The 23,754-nt window shown below is 31.0% G+C and overlaps 1 protein-coding gene across 1 annotated transcript in view; it reads right to left on the reverse strand.

Annotated features, from left to right (window-relative positions):
- The window catches only part of LOC107436373 (transmembrane protease serine 9), a 44,543-nt gene extending 21,073 nt beyond the window's left edge, over positions 1-23,470 (reverse strand). The window contains exons 1-9 of the mRNA XM_016048069.5: positions 23,221-23,470; positions 18,710-18,787; positions 16,453-16,761; positions 15,012-15,149; positions 14,838-14,911; positions 13,482-13,606; positions 6,572-6,831; positions 3,842-4,005; positions 3,071-3,235 (exon numbers count right to left, since the gene is read on the reverse strand). Of these exons, the coding sequence (XP_015903555.2) occupies positions 3,071-3,235; positions 3,842-4,005; positions 6,572-6,831; positions 13,482-13,606; positions 14,838-14,911; positions 15,012-15,149; positions 16,453-16,761; positions 18,710-18,770 (1,296 nt within the window). The 5' untranslated portion in view covers positions 18,771-18,787; positions 23,221-23,470. The remainder of the gene's footprint in view (positions 1-3,070; positions 3,236-3,841; positions 4,006-6,571; positions 6,832-13,481; positions 13,607-14,837; positions 14,912-15,011; positions 15,150-16,452; positions 16,762-18,709; positions 18,788-23,220) is intronic.
- Positions 23,471-23,754: the final 284 nt, after the last annotated feature.

The raw sequence follows: 23,754 nt of genomic DNA on the forward strand, positions 1-23,754 counted from the left end.
CGTTTTAGGAATCAGTAGTTCTAGAAAATTAAAATTTCAAACTTACGATTTTTTTTAAAAAATTTGATTTCTTTGGAGCTACCAAACCAATTTCACTCAAATTTTGTATTTTGCCATGTAATATTACATTCCTTAAAATGATTAAAAAAAATAATGCATATTTACTTAAAGTTGAATTTTGCATGTAATTATCTTAGAATAAAAGAATTTATCAAGTGTGTACAATTTTTTCAATTCGCCTAAATATTCGCATATTTCCTAAAATGTTGTATAGCACGTAAATGTTGTACACCCTGAATAACTCTTGATCTAATGATCAGATGTTAATGCACTGGGACTCATTATTACTTATTCAATATCTTTCTCAATCTTTAACTTTGAATATTAAATATTGAATCAGAACTATTCGACCGATTTTGTTAAACTTTTGTATTTTGCAACATAAAATTACATTCCTTAAAATGATGTAAAAATATGTATGCCTTGCCATTCAAAACGTTTTTGACTATTAATAAAAAAAATAACAAAAATTAATGAATAATTGTTAAAAATTATTTTCTGCATAAAATTATCTTCAGAAAGACGAATTTTGTAATCATGTGAAAAAACTTTTTAGTTCGTGAAATACGTTAAAATAAGCAAAATAGGCAATTATGGTAAAATACAAATTATGGTAAAATACGCAATATTAGTACGAATTATTGCGAAATACGCAAAAGTAAAATTAATATTAAGAGGTCCAAACTTTGAACAACTCTTCAGCCCAAATTATTGGAACTATGTTTCTCAGATTGCAACTTTCCACTAATTTTAGAGATCAGAAATCCGTATACATCGAAAAAAATGTATGTTTATTCAGCGAAAGTGTGTTTTTGTATATGATTTCGTCTCGAATAATACTAACACAAACTAATTAGCATATTTAAAGTCTTCTCTTTAAACCAATAAGATTGAGTCCTAGAACGTGAAGATCAAAAAATCATTAAATCAAAATCATTAGATTAATAAGTTATTAAATTTTTTTTTCTTTTTTCACTGTACAATTCTATTTGCTTCCTTACATTTAAATTTCTTTGAAGCTCGTTATTGCGAAATTCAATTTTAAGTCGATACTTCACTTTTACAATGAAAGACCCATATATTATTATAATTAACTGCTTATAGATTATCGTTAAATCTAATAAGATAATAATCTAATAATAAATCTAGTAAGATAAATCTAATAATTTATACCTTATATTGCAAGAATTCTGTGTGAAATAATATTAAAAACTAAATATTAAATAATTAATAAAATCTAAGTTGTTGTTGCTTTTTTTTATCAATTGCAACTGTAGTACTATAATATAAATCAAATAAAATTTTGCTAAGTTTAATCAATAATTGTACCAAGCAAACATTTTCATTGAAATATTTTTTTACTTCATGAGTATTCTATTTAATTACATTTATAACATTATATACCAATTTTCGAATAAGAGCCTAAACCAATAAGAAATTATATTTTTGAAACAGTGGCGTTTTTATAAATGTGTAAAACATAACTGAGATAATTAAAAGTTAAACTTTTTTTAAATTTTCTTAACAAACTTGTATAATGTTACAGCTTAAAAAAAAAGTTTTTACATATTTTTGTGAACTAGCATTTTGACACAAAATGTAATTTAAAATAAGCGGCCAGGTGGCCGAGCGGTTAGCGCGCCTGAATCCGAAGCCAATGACTGCGGATTCGAATCCCGCTCTGGGCATGGATGTTTCTCTCTCTTGTGTTGTCCTCTGTTGTGTGTGATGTATGAATGTGGCCCACCCTATAAACGGGTTTGTGACAGTGTGGCGTGGGCAATGCTACTCGCCTCCGTGACTTTGGTTCACAGGTGCCCACTGGGTAACGCGAAATGAGTTACAACTCTGGCATCTTCTAAGGCGAAACGAATAAAGTTCAGTGCCTGCCATTGGGAAAAAAAATAATAATTTAAAATAGAAAAGATAATCAATGCTGTGTATATACACTAATAAAAATTTAGTTGCATTCAAATGTGTAAGAGTTTAATTAATTGTTATATGTTTATACGTGTTATTTATTTATTGTAATACTTAATATTTTCTTTGTTGTGTATTTTTCTTATAGATTCTCTCCTCCTGTATGCTTCTATTTTCTTCCTATAAAATTATGTTACGTGTATCATCTTTCTCCACAGATATTGTCTCGTTTAGCCACAGATATTGTCTTTCTCGTTTAGCTCAGCACTTTGTCAATGCTAGAAAATTTCGAAATCTAAAATGTTAAATTGAAAAGAAACTGGTAGATGGTTAAGAAAACCATACAACAAACAGCAAACAAAAGTTTTTGCAGTATGTACAATTTTATATCTTTTGAGAAATAATATTTTTTTCCTTAATTTTTTAATAACAGTGAGATAAAATTTTAAAAGTAAGACATATATAAAAGTAAGACGTATATAAAAGTAAGACATATATAAAATAAGACATATATACAAAAGTAAGTCAATATAAAGAGTGACATTTTAAGCAATTTTTACTATTTAATTTTTGAAGAAAAAAATATCTTTTTTTCGGACGCCTGCTTCCTGCAACTGGAAGTACAAATGTGAAAAAAACTTAAACACCCTTTGTGACAAAGAAAACTTCAGATTCAGTCAACAGATGGTGCTGCTGACTAATACAAACTATAAAACAATGTTTTCAATATTATCACCATTTGCAGCAATAACATTCTGACATGACACAGTACATGTCTGAATCATTTCAACGGCGTTTTGGGATTCTGCCAGGTTGCAGAGCCATATGTTGATGAACTTCGTAACTAATCTTGAAACAGGGTGAGAATAGATGCGTAATGTCACTAGGCAAGGGCAGCAGACTGTAAATTTTTATAACTTTCCGCTTTTCTTTGACTTTTTAAAGCATCAGTCGTTTTTGGTTCAACCGATAAGCATTCCTGTTCAAGAACCTGAGAAACGTGCATACGTTCTGCCCGCCTGTTCATTTTTTCCTGTCATTTTTCACTGATGAGTTAGTGATCTGTTGGATTACATTAATCTGTTTATTACTTTCCGAGATCAGTGTTATCGTAGAGCCATTGTGTGTAATGAGAAAGTCTTGTATAGACGCCAGGAAAGCCGGCTCTGGCGCAACCATATCCAAATGAAACAATGCCAAGCTGAACCCAAGATTTATCTGTGAGTTCTGTTGTCATTGGACCACCTGAATCACCCTGTTAAATAAAATAAAAAAGAGTTTTAATACAAAATATTTCGTTCTAAAACCTTTTAAAAAGATATATTAATGTACATTGGGGTACTTTTATAAGCGTTTTAAAATTTTATTAGTTTGATATACAGGGTGCCATAATTTAAATTGATGGTTTTCAAATTTAACAGCAAAATGATTAAGGCTACAAAAATAATTCTTGTCACAAAACGTTCACCTTCCTATAAGGCAAACCGTAACATTTCTGACTATTTTCTGTTGATATTTCATTATTCTGATGCAGATATCCTGAAGTCTCATAACAATGGATCTCTCTTGTCCGTAAATTACTATACACCGTACACAGATTATTAGGCATTATTTAAACATTATTACAAATTATTATGTCTTATTACAAAATTTAACTCAAGGAACATAAAATTTATCTTTCAACAAAATTTAATTTCTCTGAAAATAAAACAAAATAAGGAATAAATGAAACGGAGTTTAACTGCTTTGCTTTATGCTTATGCCACCGCGTAATAAGATTCTTAATCGATTTTATTACCACGTACGTATAAGCGTTTTATGTGGTGTAAAATAACATAGATTCTAATGATATTTGTCTTACTTGACAGGCATCTTTTCCACCCTCTTTATAACCAGCACACATGAATTCTGTTGTAATGCCTTTAGGGAAATTCGTTAGAGGAATCTTGGAATAAGAGGCATTGCACTCTTTGAGAGGTACTATTGGCATACTCACTTCTTGCAATACTTTGCTATTCACTCCACCTGTAATCAGAATTTTTATTTGTTTATTAAAATTTGATAAAAGAGGGAAAATTATATAAAAGAAAATAATTTTACGTTTATATTTGCTGTATTTTAAAGAAAGTTATACAAAATTGTTTAAGCAGATAAACTTGGTAGAAAACCTCTTGTCGAGCAATACTTTCTGATAGGACTTGAAGTGTCTCAAAATTTCAATGTTCAACCGGGTATATTAGGCTGCAAAATACATCCCGTATGAAATTTTTACATGCTTAAATATGTTCGTCGACCGCATATGAAAACATATAAATGTACCATCTCATACCTATCAACTCTTCCGGATTTTCCGGAAGATTTTATTTTCATATTTAAAATGGTAGCAATACTCATGTTACTCCAATTAACTTTTGGAATTATAATGATAATTATAAATGAGTTTGACTACCACTACGTATAAATAATTACAATAAATATATAAAAGCATAATATTACTTCTGCAAGTGAATTTAAAAGGAATCAAAATATAAATATATTTTTGAATCGGATTGTTTTTCTTTTATTGTTTTACAATCGCTCTGAAAATCCATTCTCGCAAAGAGTGAAAGTTGGCAGGTATGCCATCTACTTATTTTGCAAGGAAACAAATTTTGTTTGTATTTATACAAATACTTGATCTTGCCTAATTTGGATGTGGGGATTTTAAATTAGTTTCGGTCCTAAATTTATAGATTTTTTTAAAATGACATTTATAGCCTATTTTATGTCGAAATGTACACATTTAAAAACGATAGAGACAACAGAAGGTCGCGTAAGCGTGGCGACATACTTTTATGATTGTTAAAGCACATCATCAAGATAAAAAACTGTCTAGGAACCAATTCCCGGAATTGTCTTTGTACGTGACTAGAGGCGCTTCCATATTATGACCTGTTCAAAAGCACACGAAGAAGCTCAATATAGTCTCAGATTTAAAATTCAAATACAGAGAAATTTCTATCGTTATCAAGCTGGGTTAGAAATAGTTCGTTATAAACTCAACGATTAGCAAAAATTTTAAGCAAATATAAATTTTATCTGCCACGATAAAACAAGTTGCTAGTATTGCTTTACTATGAGTTAATGAGAAATGTATTGCTTATTCTTTACTAAAAAAACTTAGCAGAACTTTTTCTAATTTTTTTCTACAATTTTTTTAATTATGATTTAAAGGCTAAGTGGAAGATGAAAAATTTATTGAAAATTTATATTTCAGTCTTGTTTAACTATACGAAATTATTTTTTCGTGAAGTCTTTAAATTTCGTTGGCAGTGGATGAAGGTGATAAGTGACTATATATTTTAGTGTTTTCGAAGTGGAATGGAAGAAGGTTTTGAGTGCATTTGGCAACGAATTGTCAACGATTCGATTAATCTTAGAAAGTCTCTGAAGGATACTCGTAGTTACAAGTTAAAACCAAGACATATATTTATTTTCTTATTGTCAACGTATAAACTTTTTAGCTATTCGCATTTACACCTAATTAACTCAATTTAATAAAATATAACATAGAAGAGGAGGTGACATATGTTTCATAAGACTGTTGAAATTATTTGTAATTTTTGGAGATAAGTTGGTCAGTTTGCACATCCAGATGTACTTTTTTAATTCAAAAATAAATACTGGCAAAGAAATTCTAGTGAAATTATATTACTATAAGGAAAGGACATTTCTGCTGAAAACAAACATAATTCTGGTAATAAAAACCGAAATATACGGTATTAAAACCATTCATTTCGTAATTTTTATGTTCATGTGTTAATGGTTTACCACAAATTTTGATTTTCAAAATTATAGATCTTTTTATCACACACTTAGTAAAAAAATATAAAACTGAAGTAAATTTAAAGGAATAAATGGTTTACATGCCATGGTTTCAGATATCATTATGAAATTACCAAAATTTATCACATTTATAAAACCATATTTTATGATTAATCCTTCCAATATCATTACCAAAGTAATTCGGCAAGAATTACCTGTATTTTTGACGTTAACGAACACGGTAAATTTTACCATATTCTGGTAGTCTTGACCATATTTTTTTTCACAGTGAAGGAGTTATCAAAAACAATTTTTTCTTCAATTTCTTTTGATATTTTTTGGGATTCTTACCACTTTGGTGTAGAACCATTAATCTCTGATGGCCTGGAAACTTAAGCTTTTCGCAATATTTATAGTGATATTAATATCACATATTATTTCACAATATTTATAGTGAAAAATTAAGCAATGAAATGTTTTTCAAACTTAAAAACATCAAAACTTTGATTATAACGCATCATAATAATATTATTAATGAAATATTACGAATGAAATATTAACGAATAAATTCTGCTATCAGTTTAAATATTTGGGGACAATGTGAAGTTGAACGATTATCAAGTTTGGTCTTCATTTTTATTAATTGAATATAACCTACGTTTATTGAAATGTTTCATTATTTTTTTAAAGCATTTATTTATTTAAGCTTCACATAGTTAAGCTATCAAAGAATATGGCATGGTCTTACCACGTATTAGTTCTTACATTTATTTTATGCTGAACTTACCAAACGTGGTGTCACCCCAACCAGTGACGGTCACATTACTTGCACCAACTTTGATTTTGCTTTTTAATCCATCGGATGGTAAACAAACTGGATAGACTTTTTTCGATAATTGCACTGATCCGCTGACTCTCAACAGAGTAATATCGTTGTAATATTGACGTTTTTGATATTCAGGATGGATGAGGATATCATCTATCGAATATTCTATTCCATCTTTTGATGTGTGAGACCCCACGATCACTGTAAACTTGGATGGATCTCTGCAATGGTTTGCAAATATCATTTTTGTGTTACTCTTTTTTCACACAACTTTATGTAATGTTATAAAAGTTTATTAAAATATACATGTATAAAATTATACAAATTTATTTAAAAAAATGGACCATTTTAATTAATTTGTTTTTAATGAAATATGAATTGAGCATTGCAATCTACATATTTTACTCCATAACCAGCGTTGAGCAGCTGACCCAATTCTGCATTTACAACTAGCAGTGTTCAGCACCGTTGCCTTGTAATTTTGAACCTAATCCAGAAGATAAGGCAACTCATGTGTTCGAATCCCAGGGATGGTTCGTCGATACAAATTCTACATCCGGCTTGCACCGACCTCGTGCTGACGTGAAATATCCTCAGTGGTGCACGGATCATGGGTTAGAGTCCCCTTGCCGTCAGGCTAACCGTGGGAGGTTCTCGTGGTCTTCCTTTCCATATAGCGCGGATACGATTAGTTCCTATACGAAGTCAAATTTCTCCCAATACATGATGCAGGAATTCCCTTGTCTTCTGGATTGGGTTTAAAATTACAGGCTACGTAAAAGAAGGGAGGATTTTATTATGGAATTAAACCCGCATTTGCGTCACGTGGAATGGAAAATCTCGAAAGCGTCACATGATTAGCCCGATGGTAAGGGGATTCTATATCATGATCCATCTACCATTGAGGATATTTTACGTCGGCACTGTGTACGGTTCGAGCCGCGAGCAGATTTCGAGTCGACCATTCTGGGTCACCTCATTGGGATGCCAGCACTCTATCCCCTGAGCCACCGCGGCTCTATGAACATATTTTATTTTATGACCGTCGTTGAACAGAGGGTCCTTATTCAGTTTCCTCTGCCATAATGCTGTTGCTCGAGGCAACTTATTTTTAAAATTTGCCACAATCATGGCACGCTCTCTTGTACTTATATCTTCGAGAGTATGTAAGAAATCTATCATAATCGACATCAAATTTACTCATTAAATACTTTGTACCTATATAAGAGTATAATTGGTACCTATTAAAACCGTACTTATTAAAACTGCATCATGATGCCAGGAGTACCTATTACTGAAGTTAGGTATCATTATCATGTATTATATTATGACAACTTTTTACGGTTCTCCACAACCAGTAAGTATATTTTGTTCATAGCGTTATTATTTTCCAATTAGTACCGACTACCAAAATTAATAAAGCATCAGTAAAGTCAATTATACTTTGTCGATATTTTACGTTCTCATCAACGAAGTTGCCACATTTACCCATCAATTTTGCCTTTTAATACACAGCATATTATTTTACTTCAATTAATAACAATTGCCAAAACTAATTATCATTGGCATCAATTATAATGGGGTTTTTTATGTTTATCCTCAACGAATTAGCTCCATTTCTCCTATAATTTTGCTTCTAGTACAAAGCTTATTTTTTTCAATTATCAATTGTTTTGAATTATTTAGTTTTATAAGCATAACTCTAACACATGATAAAAGCATAACCATAATGTTTTAAAAGCATAGCTATTATCAAGAGAAGCACGTGGTTTCAGAGAATTTTAGAAATAATAATTTGGCGACGTAGTCCGCTTATGCTAACACGATCATATTGATCATGCACTTAACCTGATATAACAAATAAAAACTAATTAAGAAGTAGGAAACGCGTAATAAGTGATTTTTTTGATTAAGACTATAAGCTAGCAAACATTACTGATGATGTAAATATGTGACAAAACTGAATCGTCTATAGTATATTTTAAAACAAAAACTTCTGCTAAGCCAATGAGAAAATTCCATTTTTTAAAAAAGTTTCTGTACTAAAAATAGAATTAAAAAAATTAGAAATCGGAAATTTATTCATGTTGAATGTCGTATTTTTAGAGTTTACGGTATACCTGCAATGCAGACACATTTATGAATTCTTTATTTTTTATATGTATAGATGTGGGACGTAAACAGCCGCTTAAATATTAACCCGTAAGAAAAAGTCAAACGCATATGTCAAAGGATCCACAAATCTCAGAACACCCTGACAACCAAACCTCTTGTTAATTCAAGATAGAAGAAAACTTTAAGCTGTATTAAGCTTCTTATTAAAAATTGACACAATGACATTAAAGTCCGACTTAATGACATACCCAGCCACACTATCAGCGTCCATGTGATGGTTAAAAAAAAGGCTTTGAATCTTCCTTTTTTATCAAATTTAACTTATGTCGTTATTTAATTTATCATATTTCTTGAAGTACAGATAAATTAAATTTGGTTAATCTTTTTGAATAATTCAGTATCATGTTAATGCTTAATTATTACTATCACTGAGGGATTATTTTGGCTCGTTTCTCTTATTTTGTTAGATATGCAGAGTTCATAATAATGATAATAATAATAAGAAGAAGAATAAAATAAAAAAATAAAATAAAAACTTCAGAAGCGCATTCATTACATTTTGAAGTAAAAAATTTCACGATTTTCTTGAAACTTCTTCTCTTTTCACGTATTTTGCAGGATTTCATATATTACGCTATTTAATTTTTAATAATTTTCTGTACGTTGAAATTTATTGCGGAAGGAGCTTTCTATTACTTACAGTTACGCATAAAAAAGTTATAATTATAAACGTAACTTAACAAGAGCTAAATTTTTAAAAAAAAAAATAAATAAACTTGAAGAAAAATTTTGAAGTGAATTTTATAGATTATAGTAATAACAGAAGTGACGGTGCGTGTATATAACGTTTCACACTTTGTGATCTAATATAACTAAATATCTGTGTATAACTAAAACAGTTAATTATTTGAGCGTATAATATGATTATACTAACACACTGTGATTTTACAATTTGATTTGATTTTTGTTCACATAAACACCTTTAAATTTTTTTGTATGTTTATTTAAAAAATAACCGCTATAGTAACATATCGTTGGCACCACGCTAAAAATCACGAATCAGCTATGCTCGCTATTAGCATATTGACAACGATATATTATGAATCTATTATGGACGAAGCTGAATAAGCTGAAATAAGTTTTCTATTTACAAATCCATTAATGGTTGAAATTAGTCTTTGTAAATATTCGATATATCTCGATTTAAAAAATAAATAATTTTTATTTTAATTAATTACTTTAAATAAATGTATCATCCACTCGGATGATACATTTGTATGTAGTTAATTGGATGTAGTTTAACTTTTTGGCCAAAAAATAAAGTCTAAATTTAAGCGATAAAAATAAAGGTTTATAATAGGTATAACTTAACCATCACTAATAACTTATAAGAATTCCCTTTGTAAATTAAATAGGCGTCTCAAGGTCACGTGATTTTTCCTTTCTCCACACTTCTTCCCTCGCCATTTCCATGGTTTCGGTAAATCTAGCTTTTTCCGAACGCTACTATATTCTTCCTAAAATACTGCAATGGGAAAAAAGAAAGCTTTGCCGTAACTATGGTAACGGAGAGTAAAAAACCACTTGGTTTTGAAAATCATTCTCCATTTACAAAGAGTATATGTACAGCTTGCGTTCGCCCTCCGATAAGGTGAACTGGGTTCGAATCCCAGCAATGGTTTGTCGATACGAATTCCGCATCCAGCTTGCACCGACCTCAGTGCTGACGTGAAATATCCTCAGTGGTAGACGGATCATGGGTTAGAGACCCCTTTCCGTCAAGCTAACAATGGAAACAATGGAAGGTTCTCGTGATCTTCCTCTCCATGTAACGTAAATGCGGGTTAGTTCCTTCAAAAAAGTCATCCACGAGGTCAAATTTCTCCCATTGCTTGATCCAGGAGTTCTCTTGTCTTCTGGATTGGGTTCAAAAGTACAAGGATACGTAGTTGAACAATAGTAGTGTAGTCGTAAACCCAAAAATTGGGTCGGCTGTTCAATGACGTTCATAAAAAAAAATAATAAATAAATAAATAAATAAAAAAGAAAGGGAAAAAATTTTATATATATATATATATATATATATATATATATATATATATATATATATATATATATATATATATATACTAGGAGGCTTCGCCCCCTGCTCGCTGGCGCTCACCAACCCCCGGAACTGCTTTCACAGTTCACTCGCTTTGCTCGCTCATTGGATACGTTCTTAACGTCGATAGTTTTTGTATACTTTTTTGAATACTGAAGTTCCGAAAACTTTTCACATTGGAAAATTCTAAACCTGTACATTTCAATATTAATTTGAAATTGCAAACAGTTCACATACTTTTCTTAATCACACTATTCTAAATTTCAGTTGTTGAGAAAAGTAACTGTTGTAAGTTTTGTTTTAAAGTCTTTCCCACCAGAGGGCTAAAACCATGTGTTGTAAAACAATATGAAATAGTAGTCTGCCACTGAATGCCGGATGTAAAGCATCGGCTTTGATGAAGATAATTTTATATTTTTAATTCTCTGAAGGGCGCCACCTTAATAATATGGAATTTATAAAATAAATGTATATATTTTTAATTGTTGATGAAGCCCATCATTTTGTGTTTTCATCAGTGTTCAGAAGCAGAACAACTATAAGTATTTTATTTTATCACAAAAAAATAAAATGTATAAAAAGCAAAGAAAAGAGTAAGAAAATGAGTATAGACATAGAAAAAGTTAAAATTATAATATAGTATTTGTCAGTTAATATAAAACTTTTTGTTTAAGTCATTGCTAACAATTCAAATTTCTCCGAGGCAATTCTAAAGTATAAATTAAGGTAGTATTGTTAAGTTGAAACACAATATTTTTAGTTTTGATGTCAACAATTCAATAAATATTATTTTTTTTATGTACACATTTCCAAATGTCAGTATTCAACCACAAAACAACTTAAAGTCCTCAAATTTAGCATAAAGTTTTAAAATGTAATGAAAGAGGGTCATAGCAATAATGAAAGTTGTTGTTGTTGTTGTTGTTGTTAATTTACGTCGCACTAGAGCTGCACAATGGGCTATTGGCGACGGTCTGGGAAACATCCCGGAGGATGATCCGAAGACATGCCATCACAATTTTGATCCTCTGCGGAGGGGATGGCACCCCCGCTTCGGTAGCCCGACGACCTGCGCGCGAAGTCGAGCACTTTACGGTAGCACAGTTTAACGAGGACCAATACCGCACACCCTCGGTCCCTACGCAGACTGATCCAAGTGGGTCACCCACCCGCACACTGACCGCAGCCAGTGATGCTTGACTTCGGTGATCTGCTGGGAACCGTGTCTTAACGATCAGTCCACTGCGGGACCAATAATGAAAGTAGAAGTAAAGTTAGTACTGTAAAATTAAAACAATATTTTTAATCAATGAGCCAAGTTCTTCAAGAAGCAGTTGTAGAAGTAGGTTTTTTATTTAAAACTTTTTATAGAATTTCTTTAAGAATACAATTGTTAATTTGGGCATTTGGCGATACAACACTTTTAGAATTGAAGGATTTGTTACGTCAAGTGCTCAGGTATCATAATTTTGATCTAGTTGCGCTTCTATGTCATTTTGATTTATGCTGCTAAGTTGACTTTCAAAAAATTCTATGGCTGGCAACAGCATTTTTATTTTTTAAGTTGTTCATTTTTATTTCTTTTAGAATTCGTTATTTTTTTAGCGAAATGTTTTTTAACCTAACAGAATCCTTTGCCGACTGTTTTCTCTATGAATGAAGAAAATAAAGTAAATATTTAACTGTTGTGAAAAGAATTTTATTTAGTTGTACAAAGTACTTCAGCCAAAATTTGGGAGCCACGTAAGAGAATTATATATATTAGATCAGAAACACATCATTAAAAGGCAGAATGCTTTGGTATTTTCAAAACAAAGCAAACGTAGCCACCGGCGGAAAAGAAATACAGACAACATTTGGGAGCCACGTAAGAGAATTATATATAATAGATAAAATTAAAACAATATTTTTAATCAATGAGCCAAGTTCTTCAAGAAGCAGTAGTAGAAGTAGGTTTTTTTATTTAAAACTTTTTATAGAATTTCTTTAAGAACACAATTGTTAATTTGGGCATTTGGCGATACAACACTTTTAGAATTGAAGGATTTGTTACGTCAAGTGCTCAGGTATCATAATTTTGATCTAGTTGCGCTTCTATGTCATTTTGATTTATGTTGCTAAGTTGACTTTCAAAAAATTCTATGGCTGGCAACAGCATTTTTATTTTTTAAGTTGTTCATTTTTATTTCTTTTAGAATTCGTTATTTTTTTAGCGAAATGTTTTTTAACCTAACAGAATCCTTTGCCGACTGTTTTCTCTATGAATGAAGAAAATAAAGTAAATATTTAACTGTTGTGAAAAGAATTTTATTTAGTTGTACAAAGTACTTCAGCCAAAATTTGGGAGCCACGTAAGAGAATTATATATATTAGATCAGAAACACATCATTAAAAGGCAGAATGCTTTGGTATTTTCAAAACAAAGCAAACGTAGCCACCGGCGGAAAAGAAATACAGACAACATTTGGGAGCCACGTAAGAGAATTATATATAATAGATATATCAAGAATTCACTATACGGAGGTAATAAATTTGACTTCGTGCGAATCGTGCACGTAATCGATTACGTGAAAGATTAATTATTAATCATCTTATTACCATTTTATTTGTCTTTTTAAATATGATTACTAAATTTAAGAATTTCTAACTTACGGAGCTCTTCTCTCTCCATCAAAGCAATGTGACGCTGTCAGCACATATTTCTTACTGATGAGTGACGCTCCGCACAGAAAGGTTTTATCTTTCACTCCTGGTGAAGGTTTTCTGAATATAGCAACCTTTAAATAAAAAAGCAAGCACTTTACTTTATACTTCATTTTTTATAATTAAATGAGATACAAAGAGATGCAACATATGGGTAACTGTCCATTACTGGCTGACAACGAAAATTTACAGAATAGAAATGAAATTTCTAATACTGAGTCAACAAAGCGAGCATCTACAATGACAAGGAATCTTTATCTGGTGGAATCTCAGAATTGCATACCTGCAAGCAACGTCATCGCCGGTAAATCGTGACATTCGCCAATTCAGAAGCCAATTAAATTCGATACAAGTGCATGACGTCACTCACAGGTACCCAATTAAATCTGATTTAAATCATAACGTTGGGAATAGTCAAGCAATTTTCTTTTCGAGTTTCAGATACCCAAAAAAGACATGCAGTTATTTTCGTTGTTCTTAAAAATTATCTTGACCATTTTATATCGAAATCCTTGTTAAGTATTCGTATATTTCGTGAAGTAATTAAATTTTAAAAACTATGATAGTACACTTGGTACTTTTATCAAGTAATTTACGTTTTTATTGCCCAAATGAGAATCAGTTTTCTAGCTAAAAAGTCATTCATTGTAGAGAATTGAACTAAAACTAAATGCTTGAAGTTAGAAAGAAATCTACTGGTAAAGTTTTTTACAACTTTGGCGTAGTTAAGCGAGTCTGGATGTGGTTTGCCTGGCTTGATACCGATACCATTGCGAATTCTTCGTTCTTTCTACAAGTATACTATTCCTTCGATTTTTAATTTTAATTAATATTCTAGGCATGCATCATATGATACATACTAAACTAGCAAATATGCTTATGATTCGTATTTATTATTTAGCAATTTTTTTTTCACTTTGCTTTAAAACTTGCAAATTTCAATATTTTCTCTATGTAGTCGTATTAATAATTTAATATTTTATTTTTAAAAGTTACTGCAACTCTCTTATATCTTAAATAAAGCTAAATGACGCGAAAACAAAAATGATAGCCTGAAATCGGAGACACCATAGTTTCGGTTCTGTTAACAAGAACCTTTATCAGTGCAAAATAATAGAAAAAAGGATACAGGACTCAGGTATGTGGGAGTGAGGTAAAATCCCCAGGTGTTAAAGATGTATATAATTAGGATATAATTAGGTGTATAATTAGTATATAATTAGATGTATATAATTAGGTGTATATAATTTAAACAACTGATACATGCTATAAAGGGATTAGAGAATTCGGTATTTCTGTACTAACCATCCATGGCCAAGAATTAGACCTGGCCTCTGCTCCCCCTACAATAATTGGCCTTGCTGCAGAACCAAGTTGTCCTAGAGTGAAAATAATTTAATTATTTTGAAGTGCAAAATAAAAACAGCAATCTTTCCTGATTTTTGTAGTCAGAAATTGAAAATGTGTATACTTTCTCACTTTTTGATCGGACATATTTTATTTCTCTTTTATTCCGCCGTGAAAATAATCCACCACGACCAAATGCTCCACGCGATCTTCCGCTGCTTCCAGTTCTGCGTATTTCGTCTTCAAAGTTTGGAGACCGTGAACCACAACCTGTAAATTCATTTAAAATCACTGTACTATAAATAAATAAAAAGTATAGTCTTTGCATTAATCGTTGTGAAGAGCACAAAATAATGTATAAAATTGATCGATTTTTCCATTAACTCTCATCGGTATGTTTTGAAGCTCTGGTATAAATATCTCAGAAAGGAATCATTCAATTTGCTCAAATTTTATTTGATAATGCTGACCCTGAAATGTCACAACAGATTTCTTTTATGAATCAAAAGTAACAAACAGGTTGCTACAGTGCTTTACTGTCTGAGAAAAGATTGTTGCATACGTAACTATTCCAATAAAAAAATTAAAAAACGTTAAAGGTCGGATAAACATGATGTGCCCATTTCCGGATTTAATATTTATATTAACTTATACTTACTAACTAATTAATAGTTAGTTACTAATTATAGCAACTAACTAGAGAAATGAAACTTATTTTCTTCAATTTTCTAATTTTCTTCTTCAATGCAAATTTTCAATATTTTCTTCAATAATTTCCAGTCATTACTTTTAATCTTAAACCAACTATCTTGATTTAGTCAAAATAAATTACAACTACATAAGCTGACCAGCGTCCTAATAAAACTAAAAAAAATTGATTGTAAAATTTCTGTATTGATTGTAAAATCAAATATACGTATATTTGAAGGCTCGCCACTTTACTTATCCAATTTAATATTCTTTTTTTTTTAACAGCAGGCACTGAACTTTCGTTCTTCGCCTTAGAAGATGCCGGAAGTGTTGCTCATTTATCGTTACCCAGTGGGCACCTGTGAACCAAAGTCACGGAGGCGAGCAACATTACCCACGCCACACTGCCACAAATACCTGTTCATAGGGTGGGCCACATTCATACATTCACACATCAGAAGACAACAGAGAGAGAGAGAGAGGAACATCCATGTCCAGAGCGGGATTCGAACCCGCAGCCATTGGCTTCGCAGACAGGCACGTTAACCACTCGGCCACCTGGTCGGCAATTTAATATTCTGGAAACACGAATCCCACGAAGAGATTCTCGAACAGAAATAATTTTTTTAAAGTAAAAAGTTATGCTTTCGTATGTTCCTTTGGAATCCAGATATTCAGCTTTCTAATGCAAGCTAGTCAGCTTTCGACAACATAATTTTAATTTAGTCATGCAAATTCAATCAATCAAAACTTCAATTCTGACGCATCGAAATTGTGACATTACTTAATCAAAAACCGAAATCTTCTGGAATTTAAATGGAAAAATATTGTTAAAAAGAAGATTATGCGAAATTAAGTTTCGAAACATTGTCTGTTGCCTTACCCGGAAATGTTATATCAATATTTTTAACCGTATCTGGTTTAGGATTGGGGCGTGGCCGACGCGTCGTAGTTGTAGTTGTACTCGTAGTAGTTGCTTCCGTTGTTGTAACCTTGTCCAAACAGCAGACGATGGGATTCAAACCGTGACGGCAAGTATGTCTTGTCGGTCTTCTACATTCCGATCTCCTTTTACATACTCCTTCACGCCTGCGATATTGACAAGGACGATCTTGATAAAGACTATGAACACGAATCGATCTTCCAGAAGCATCATCTTCATCGTAATCGTAGTCAGAGTCTGACGCAACTCCTAAAATGGGAAAAGAAAAATAAATCCAAGTTTTTCATTGGCTTTATTGAAGATTTTTTGTAGATATTCATTTTATTTAAAAACGTTCGTAACTAAGCTATTGACTACAGTTTTTATTTTATCAGAATGATCTCATAACACTCATGTAATATTGGGTTGTTCGGAAAGTAGACCGAAAATTCGAAAAGTGGAAACTGTTTTTTTTCCTTCCCAACAGAGGACTTAATTATATTTTTTGTCAGCCAAGTTCACACTCAAGCCGCATAATCATTAAATATTTTGACAGCTGATATAGCAACCGTTGCTTACGAGAAAGTTCTATTGATTCTACGTTGTGTTGTTTGTGGTTGGTGTCCTTTTAAATATGGTAAGTGAAAATATTTTGCCATATTATACACTTTTTACAATCGAAAAAGTAAAAATGCTGTTAAAGCAAGAAAAAAAATTATCCGATGTGTTTGGAGAAGATGTATAGGCAGTACGCCAGTGGAAAATCTGGTTTGCAAAACTTTGATTTAGATGCACTGAGCCAGTTTAGGTTGATGAAGACGCAAAATAAGCATTAATTGGTGCAAATTGGTGGATTCTCATGTTCTTACGGAAAAAAAATCGATGACGTCGTATTAAACATCTACTATTTGCTTCTCAAACGACAAAAAAAAATTTCGATTTTTGCAGCGCATTATCACTGGGGCTGAAAGACAGGTTACCCACAATATTTGTTTGAGCGCCTATAAACAATTTTAGATGGTAATGCCTTTACTTCAAATGAGAAGTTCAAAAATCACTTAGATCAGTTAGTTACCAGTAAAGAACAAAAATTTTATGAGCTAGGAATCATGCTATTGCCAAAAAGAGGAAATAAGGTATTTGACCATAATGAACAACATAAAATTCCATGAAATATTTATTCACTAAAAGGAAATCGCCTTTCATTTTCATAAGCAAGAAACGAAATCATTTTCCGGATAGTTATACATAGGTTGCTACTTCAAACAGTAACTAACTTTCACTTAAAAACAGCTTTGTTAAAATACATTGAAAAATTAGGTGAGTCTTAATAGCTTAGTGGTAGCGCTCTCATGCCACTTATCCAAGGCTCTATCCTCGGACCGTTCCTATTTTATTAAAGTTATGAATAATTTAAATCATTATTTCCAGGATACCAGCAATCTGAACGGGTGTGGGTACTACAAACGATCTCCATTATCGTAGGTGGAGGGATTTAAAACTCCTATTTTTTAATATTATGCAAATTATTATTAAGTTACTGTTTAAAATATTATTTAATAAATGGCAGCTGACCAAGTAAACCTATAGAGACCTATTCTTTGATCAAAAAATAATAACGCATGGAATAAAGAAGTAATCATAACACATAAATTGAAATTTTGAGTGATGTTTTTGTAATTTTTTCCCCTATTAAAGTGTTTGCCTATTTTAGGCAAATATGAAACCCAATGTACCGAGATTCCCATATGGTAGAATTTTCTTTTCTTTTTTTCACATTAGCTTTCACCTACAGCAGCATTTATAAATGGTGAACAGTAAAGAATTCAGATCGAGAGACTTTCAGAATGCCACAGTATATTTGATTTTATAACTCTACTGATAATCGTGTTTGTTTGACGGAAATATTAAAGCCATGAGCAATAATGCGGAAATTAAAAGACTTTTAAAACAAAATTAGTACTACTTTCTCTTCATATAAATGTATCAATTCAAATGATCCCGAAGGCTGCAGGATCAATAAGGAGCCGTTAAGCGGTGAGTTCATGTAAGCAAACCAGCTGTTTGCTTCCAGCGGCTAGTTTTGATCATAAAATAAAAACGCCTATTTTTTAAATTATTTGCAAACACTATTTTATTATCTGCAAATACTTCATATTTCCCAAACATGATGTTTAATTTTGTTTTGCACATTTAGAACAATTAAAATGTTTCTTACCTATAATGATTAAACTAACTAGAATCCATTTCATTTGCAAATAGTTTGAAGAGAATTTCATGGTCAAAATAAGAAAACCTGTAAAATTATCAATGAAACTTTTATCAATAAATAGATGAAAAATCTTGATATTTTTTATTATAAATTGTAAAATTGAGAAATAGACTAATAAAGATACATTAAAACTCACACAGCTACTATTCATTTCAACGATCGGCTAGTTCTTATTTTTTGATGCTTTATCTATATTTTTTATTACTGACAATTGTTTTGTGTCTAAGTTTTTATAATTTATTTTATTACTCACAACTTTTTTCGTTTTTCATTGCACATATAAAGTACAGAAAATGTGGCTTTTCTCCATAATGAGATCAACATTAGAACTAACCAATTCCAGACTATTATATATATTTTTTAATTTTATCTTATCACAGGTCCAATTATGAGCTTACAACTATTAATGATCAACTCCGTAGACTTGTAATTTTGAACCCAATCCAAAAGACAAGTCCTATTGGGAAAAAACTAAGCTTCGTGGAGGATTTTTTGATGGAACTAACCGACATTTGAGTTACATAGAGAAAGAAAGCACGAAAATCTCTCACGGTTAGCCCGACGGAAAGAGGATTCAAACCCAAGATCCATCTACCTCTGAAGATATTTTACGTCAGCATTGTGGTTAGGACCAGCCGGGAGCAGAACTCGTATCAACCAGCCACCGCAGGAATTCGAACCTGGATCACTTCAATTGGAAAGGGAGCGCTATATCTCCTGAGCGACAGCTACTTCTATAGGGTAGTTTTTATTTTATTTTATAACCGGTGCTGAACAGCCGACCGAATTATTGAGTTTACGACTGCTAGTGTTCAAATCCGTAGCCACGAAAGCCTCCCACAGTTAGTCTGACGGCAAGGGGACTCTGGCCCACGATCCATCTACCACTGATTATTGATTCATGATACCATATTTTACGTTCGCACTGTGGTCGATGCAAGCCGGGTGCAGAATTCGTTTCGACCGGCCATCGCTGGGTATCAAACCCGGATCAAATAGGGAGGCGAGCGCTCTATCTACTACGGAACCCATAGGGTGGATTCAAACATTCCGTCTCACTTGATAATAGGATTTTACTAAAGTATTTAAATTCAATAATATTTATTCACCATTTCTTAGAAATATAAGCCATAGTTGCATTTTTTTATATAAATATTTACTGTGATATGTCATTTTATTTATCATAATTCTAATATATAATATTCTGGCAATATTAGAATGTCTCTTTAATCACTCTGTTAAAGACCATAAACCAAGCTAAATATGGTACAAATATTTTTTTTTTTTAAATTTTATAAAAATGTTGTAAAAAGATCAATTGAAGGCTTCAATTTTTTGAAAAAATAACTCTTTAATGTATTACTTTTCAAGTTACCCCTCTTAATTTTTTTTTATAAAGTATGGCTTTACATTAGTTACAAAGTATTACATTTTCTTTTCAAAAACTTGAGAAAGAGTATTTAAGGGTTGTTTCGAATAAATGTCTTTCGTTGATTTTTTTCCATCATATAAATGTAAACACGGATATTTTATCATTGTTTAGAGCAGATAATTTTGTGTGACTAACGCAATATATTAAATTGAGACCTTGATTTGATCCACGGGAAATCTAAATTTAACTGTATTTTATTTGAAAAATAATATTTTTGTGCATCAGATTTTAATTTAAAGGTGCAGAAATGAAAAAGAAATAATACAATACGTTTTTTATCAATCAGGTTTACAAGCATCGAAAGTATGTACTGCTTCCTTCATGATCATCATAGGACAAAGAATTTCATTGGCCTAAAACTTGGTTGTTTATACTGTGTTAGCTCTTCAATTTCTAAGGAAACTTCTCACTTTATATACCGTAAGCAAACAAAAGAAATGTGACTGTAAGTATACCTAATTTAGCCCATTTGTGCATCGAGAAAAATATGTGGTAGTACAAGTGTTATACCATAACGATTTATTTTGAAAAAATATGATAGTTATATGCCTACAATAATATATTAATAATATAAATATTACCTAAAATTAATCTTTATATTCATGTATCTTTCATTTACAAACTAGTTTAATTTTAAGAATTAACGAATGTAATGTTATATGCATTCTAAATTAATAATTCTTATCGTAAAAGTAGCTTTACAATCTCTCATGGGTATCGCTTCTTATTGCTGTTATAAATTTTAGTTTTAATTAATAAAAAATGTTTGACTACTTTACACCACTTAGTGTAAAAGAAAATTCTTGGTATAGCGGAACACTTAGTAGAGTACCATTTTGATTTAAGGTTTTTGCCATCATTTTTAGCATTAAGATACTCAAAATTTTTTACAGAGTTTTGTAGAATTATAGATACAATGTCAGATGGAGATATCGTATAGTATGTACATTTTTCTGGAGTTGCTAAAATGTTATGTATTCAGAAAAGCAAATGTGTCCCAAAGTCATTTGTTGTAAAATTTGTGTTTTTAATGCATGATTCTTGGTTTGGAAAACTATCTTAAGTTATTTTACCCCAAACTACATATAATTCAAAATTTCTTATAAAAAGGCCATCAGTTATTTTAATTTTTGATTGGTGAGTCTTTTAAAAAGATATTGAAGTTAATGATATTTCCATAAATTTCATATTTTTTTCATATCTGGTTACAGGCGGATATTTTTTCCAATGGTAATAAAACTTATGACTCAATATTTGAATCAAAGTGATTTTGACCGCCACAACAATAAAAATATTTAAAAATGCGCATGAAAGAAATGACAAAAATGTTTATGAATGATTTATAAGACTATAGCTTAATAATGATAGATTTGCATTTTATGTAAACTAAAGTTTAAATTTGAATGTGACAGATAATGTTATTAAAATATATCCTTTTTTTACTTTTTGTTTAATGAATGTACCTAGAAGACTCGTCTGTTTATCATAACCTTTTAACTATGTATTTATTTACTATCGGTAAATGAAGGGTTAATTTATATCAAATCTCAGCGCTGAGACATTTTAAAATTTGCTTTAATGTTTTTTATTATTATTATCTTTCTATCTACTTATTTTTTTATTTACTTATTTATTTATCGGAGGATTGTTGACTAAAATGTTCATTTTTTTTCTTTTCTTCCATAAGATATTCGAAATCTTAATTCTTAATCAAGTATATATGCAGGATCTTCCTTCTGCAGGTGCAGAGTCGTCCTCTTTAAGGGCTGCAAACTTCCTACTGAAATTTCTTCTAGTGATACCTAAGTTTATGTTTCATTGCATGATTCTTTATTTTGTAAATTTGATTCAAAGTAATTTTCCACACCAGTATGTGTAAATTATTCAAAAGTTCATAAGAAACGCCACCTTATTACAACTCTCTAGTGGGGAGGCTTTTAAAATATGAGACAAATTGCCGAAAATTATTAAAGCTTCAGTTTTTAATTGTTTAGCACTCTATAAAATATTTTGCAATAAGCGTAGTAGCTGGCAGACCTGCTCTTCAGACCTGAAATGTTATGACTATGCACAGACAGAAAATAGTTTTGAAATGGTAGCTAAATGTTAAAGAATATACATACTTTGAAGTATTCATGTATGCTAAAAATATTTTCAATTCGTCTATCGTAGTACGGAAAGTTCTAAAATGATTTTGTAAAACTAAAGTGTAAATTAACTTTATGAAGTTTTCAACAGTTCTGAGAAAATTGCTTGTCTTTAAATTTTCGAGGATTTGGGTACTCTGTATTTGGTGGGGTTCACAAATGTGTTATTCGAGTCTGAGAGGCTAAATTAAACAAACAGTTTTTGCAAATATATAACTGAAAAATGGTTAACCGTTAATTCACCGGACTTACATTTTGTAACACCAAGAAAATCACTTTGTAAAAAAAGTGGTCACACGTTTATGATTAATTTAAGTAAATATGATTACCACTTTAAATATAAAAATGAAATACTACGGACAATCCGTAGTTGTTGTCATGCATTATCATACACTGCAACATTTGTGGGTCATGCAAAATATATTTTCCGCTGGTTGAGAACTAATGCAGTAATATTTATTCCAAATAGAATCTCTATAAAATTCTTATTAGGAGTTCAGGACAAACTTGATTTCGAAAATTAGACCTTTTATATATATGTTTAAATTAATCATACATAGTAGTGCGAAAAATTATTTTAATCCTAATTTATTAATATATAATAATACTTTATCTATATTACCAAAAGAAAAATTATTTGCTGAAACTACTATTTGCCAACTACTACGGAGATACCGTAGTAGTTGGAAGTCATACATTGTGAAAATTACTTTTTTAAACAAGTGTCAAAAATTCATGCAATGATAAAACTCATTTCAGTTGTAAAAAGTAATTTATATTTTAATTCATTTAAAAGTCACAGACAGAGTCGTCTATTAAATGGGTATTAACTTCATCTAATTGAGTTAAAAAGAAAATAATTGTTTAAATTTACTTACGGGTGATTTGAAATTATATTCCACTCGCAGCATTCATATCCAAAGCAAAACACATAGAATCAGTCGAAAAAGCTTAACTTCCCAGGTAAATTGCGTTTAACATGTTCCATACGTACGGACACCTGATACTAATTTGCGCTTGAGGGGGTTTTTTCGTAATTTTTCTTGCGCAAAAACGACATTTCTTTCTTTTTCAAAGCAAGCTCTATGTTCGGGAATTCCTGTAATATGATTGGTTATCAATGCGTGTGGTGATTACTAAACTGCTCCGTAACGAGTTAGCAGGAAGATGATCATGGCTTTGACCGCTATTATTTCTTTTCAATTTTATTGTTTCAGTTAATTCAAGGTCATTGCAATTTTTTTTTGTTTTGTTAAATGTGTTATTAACTTACTGACGTCACAATTAGCTAGTTAAAGCAACAGCCTACGCATATGAATTTGTTTTTTGCAAATTGATAATAGATCGATTTGTAGCACTTTCACAAATTATTAATTTTTTCTCGTTTTTTTTTTAAATTTGGCAGTTTAATC

The sequence above is a fragment of the Parasteatoda tepidariorum genome, chromosome 4 (assembly GCF_982258835.1).
Source record: "Parasteatoda tepidariorum strain Cologne lab strain chromosome 4, Ptep-v5.0, whole genome shotgun sequence".
Taxonomy (NCBI): Eukaryota; Metazoa; Arthropoda; class Arachnida; order Araneae; family Theridiidae; genus Parasteatoda; species Parasteatoda tepidariorum.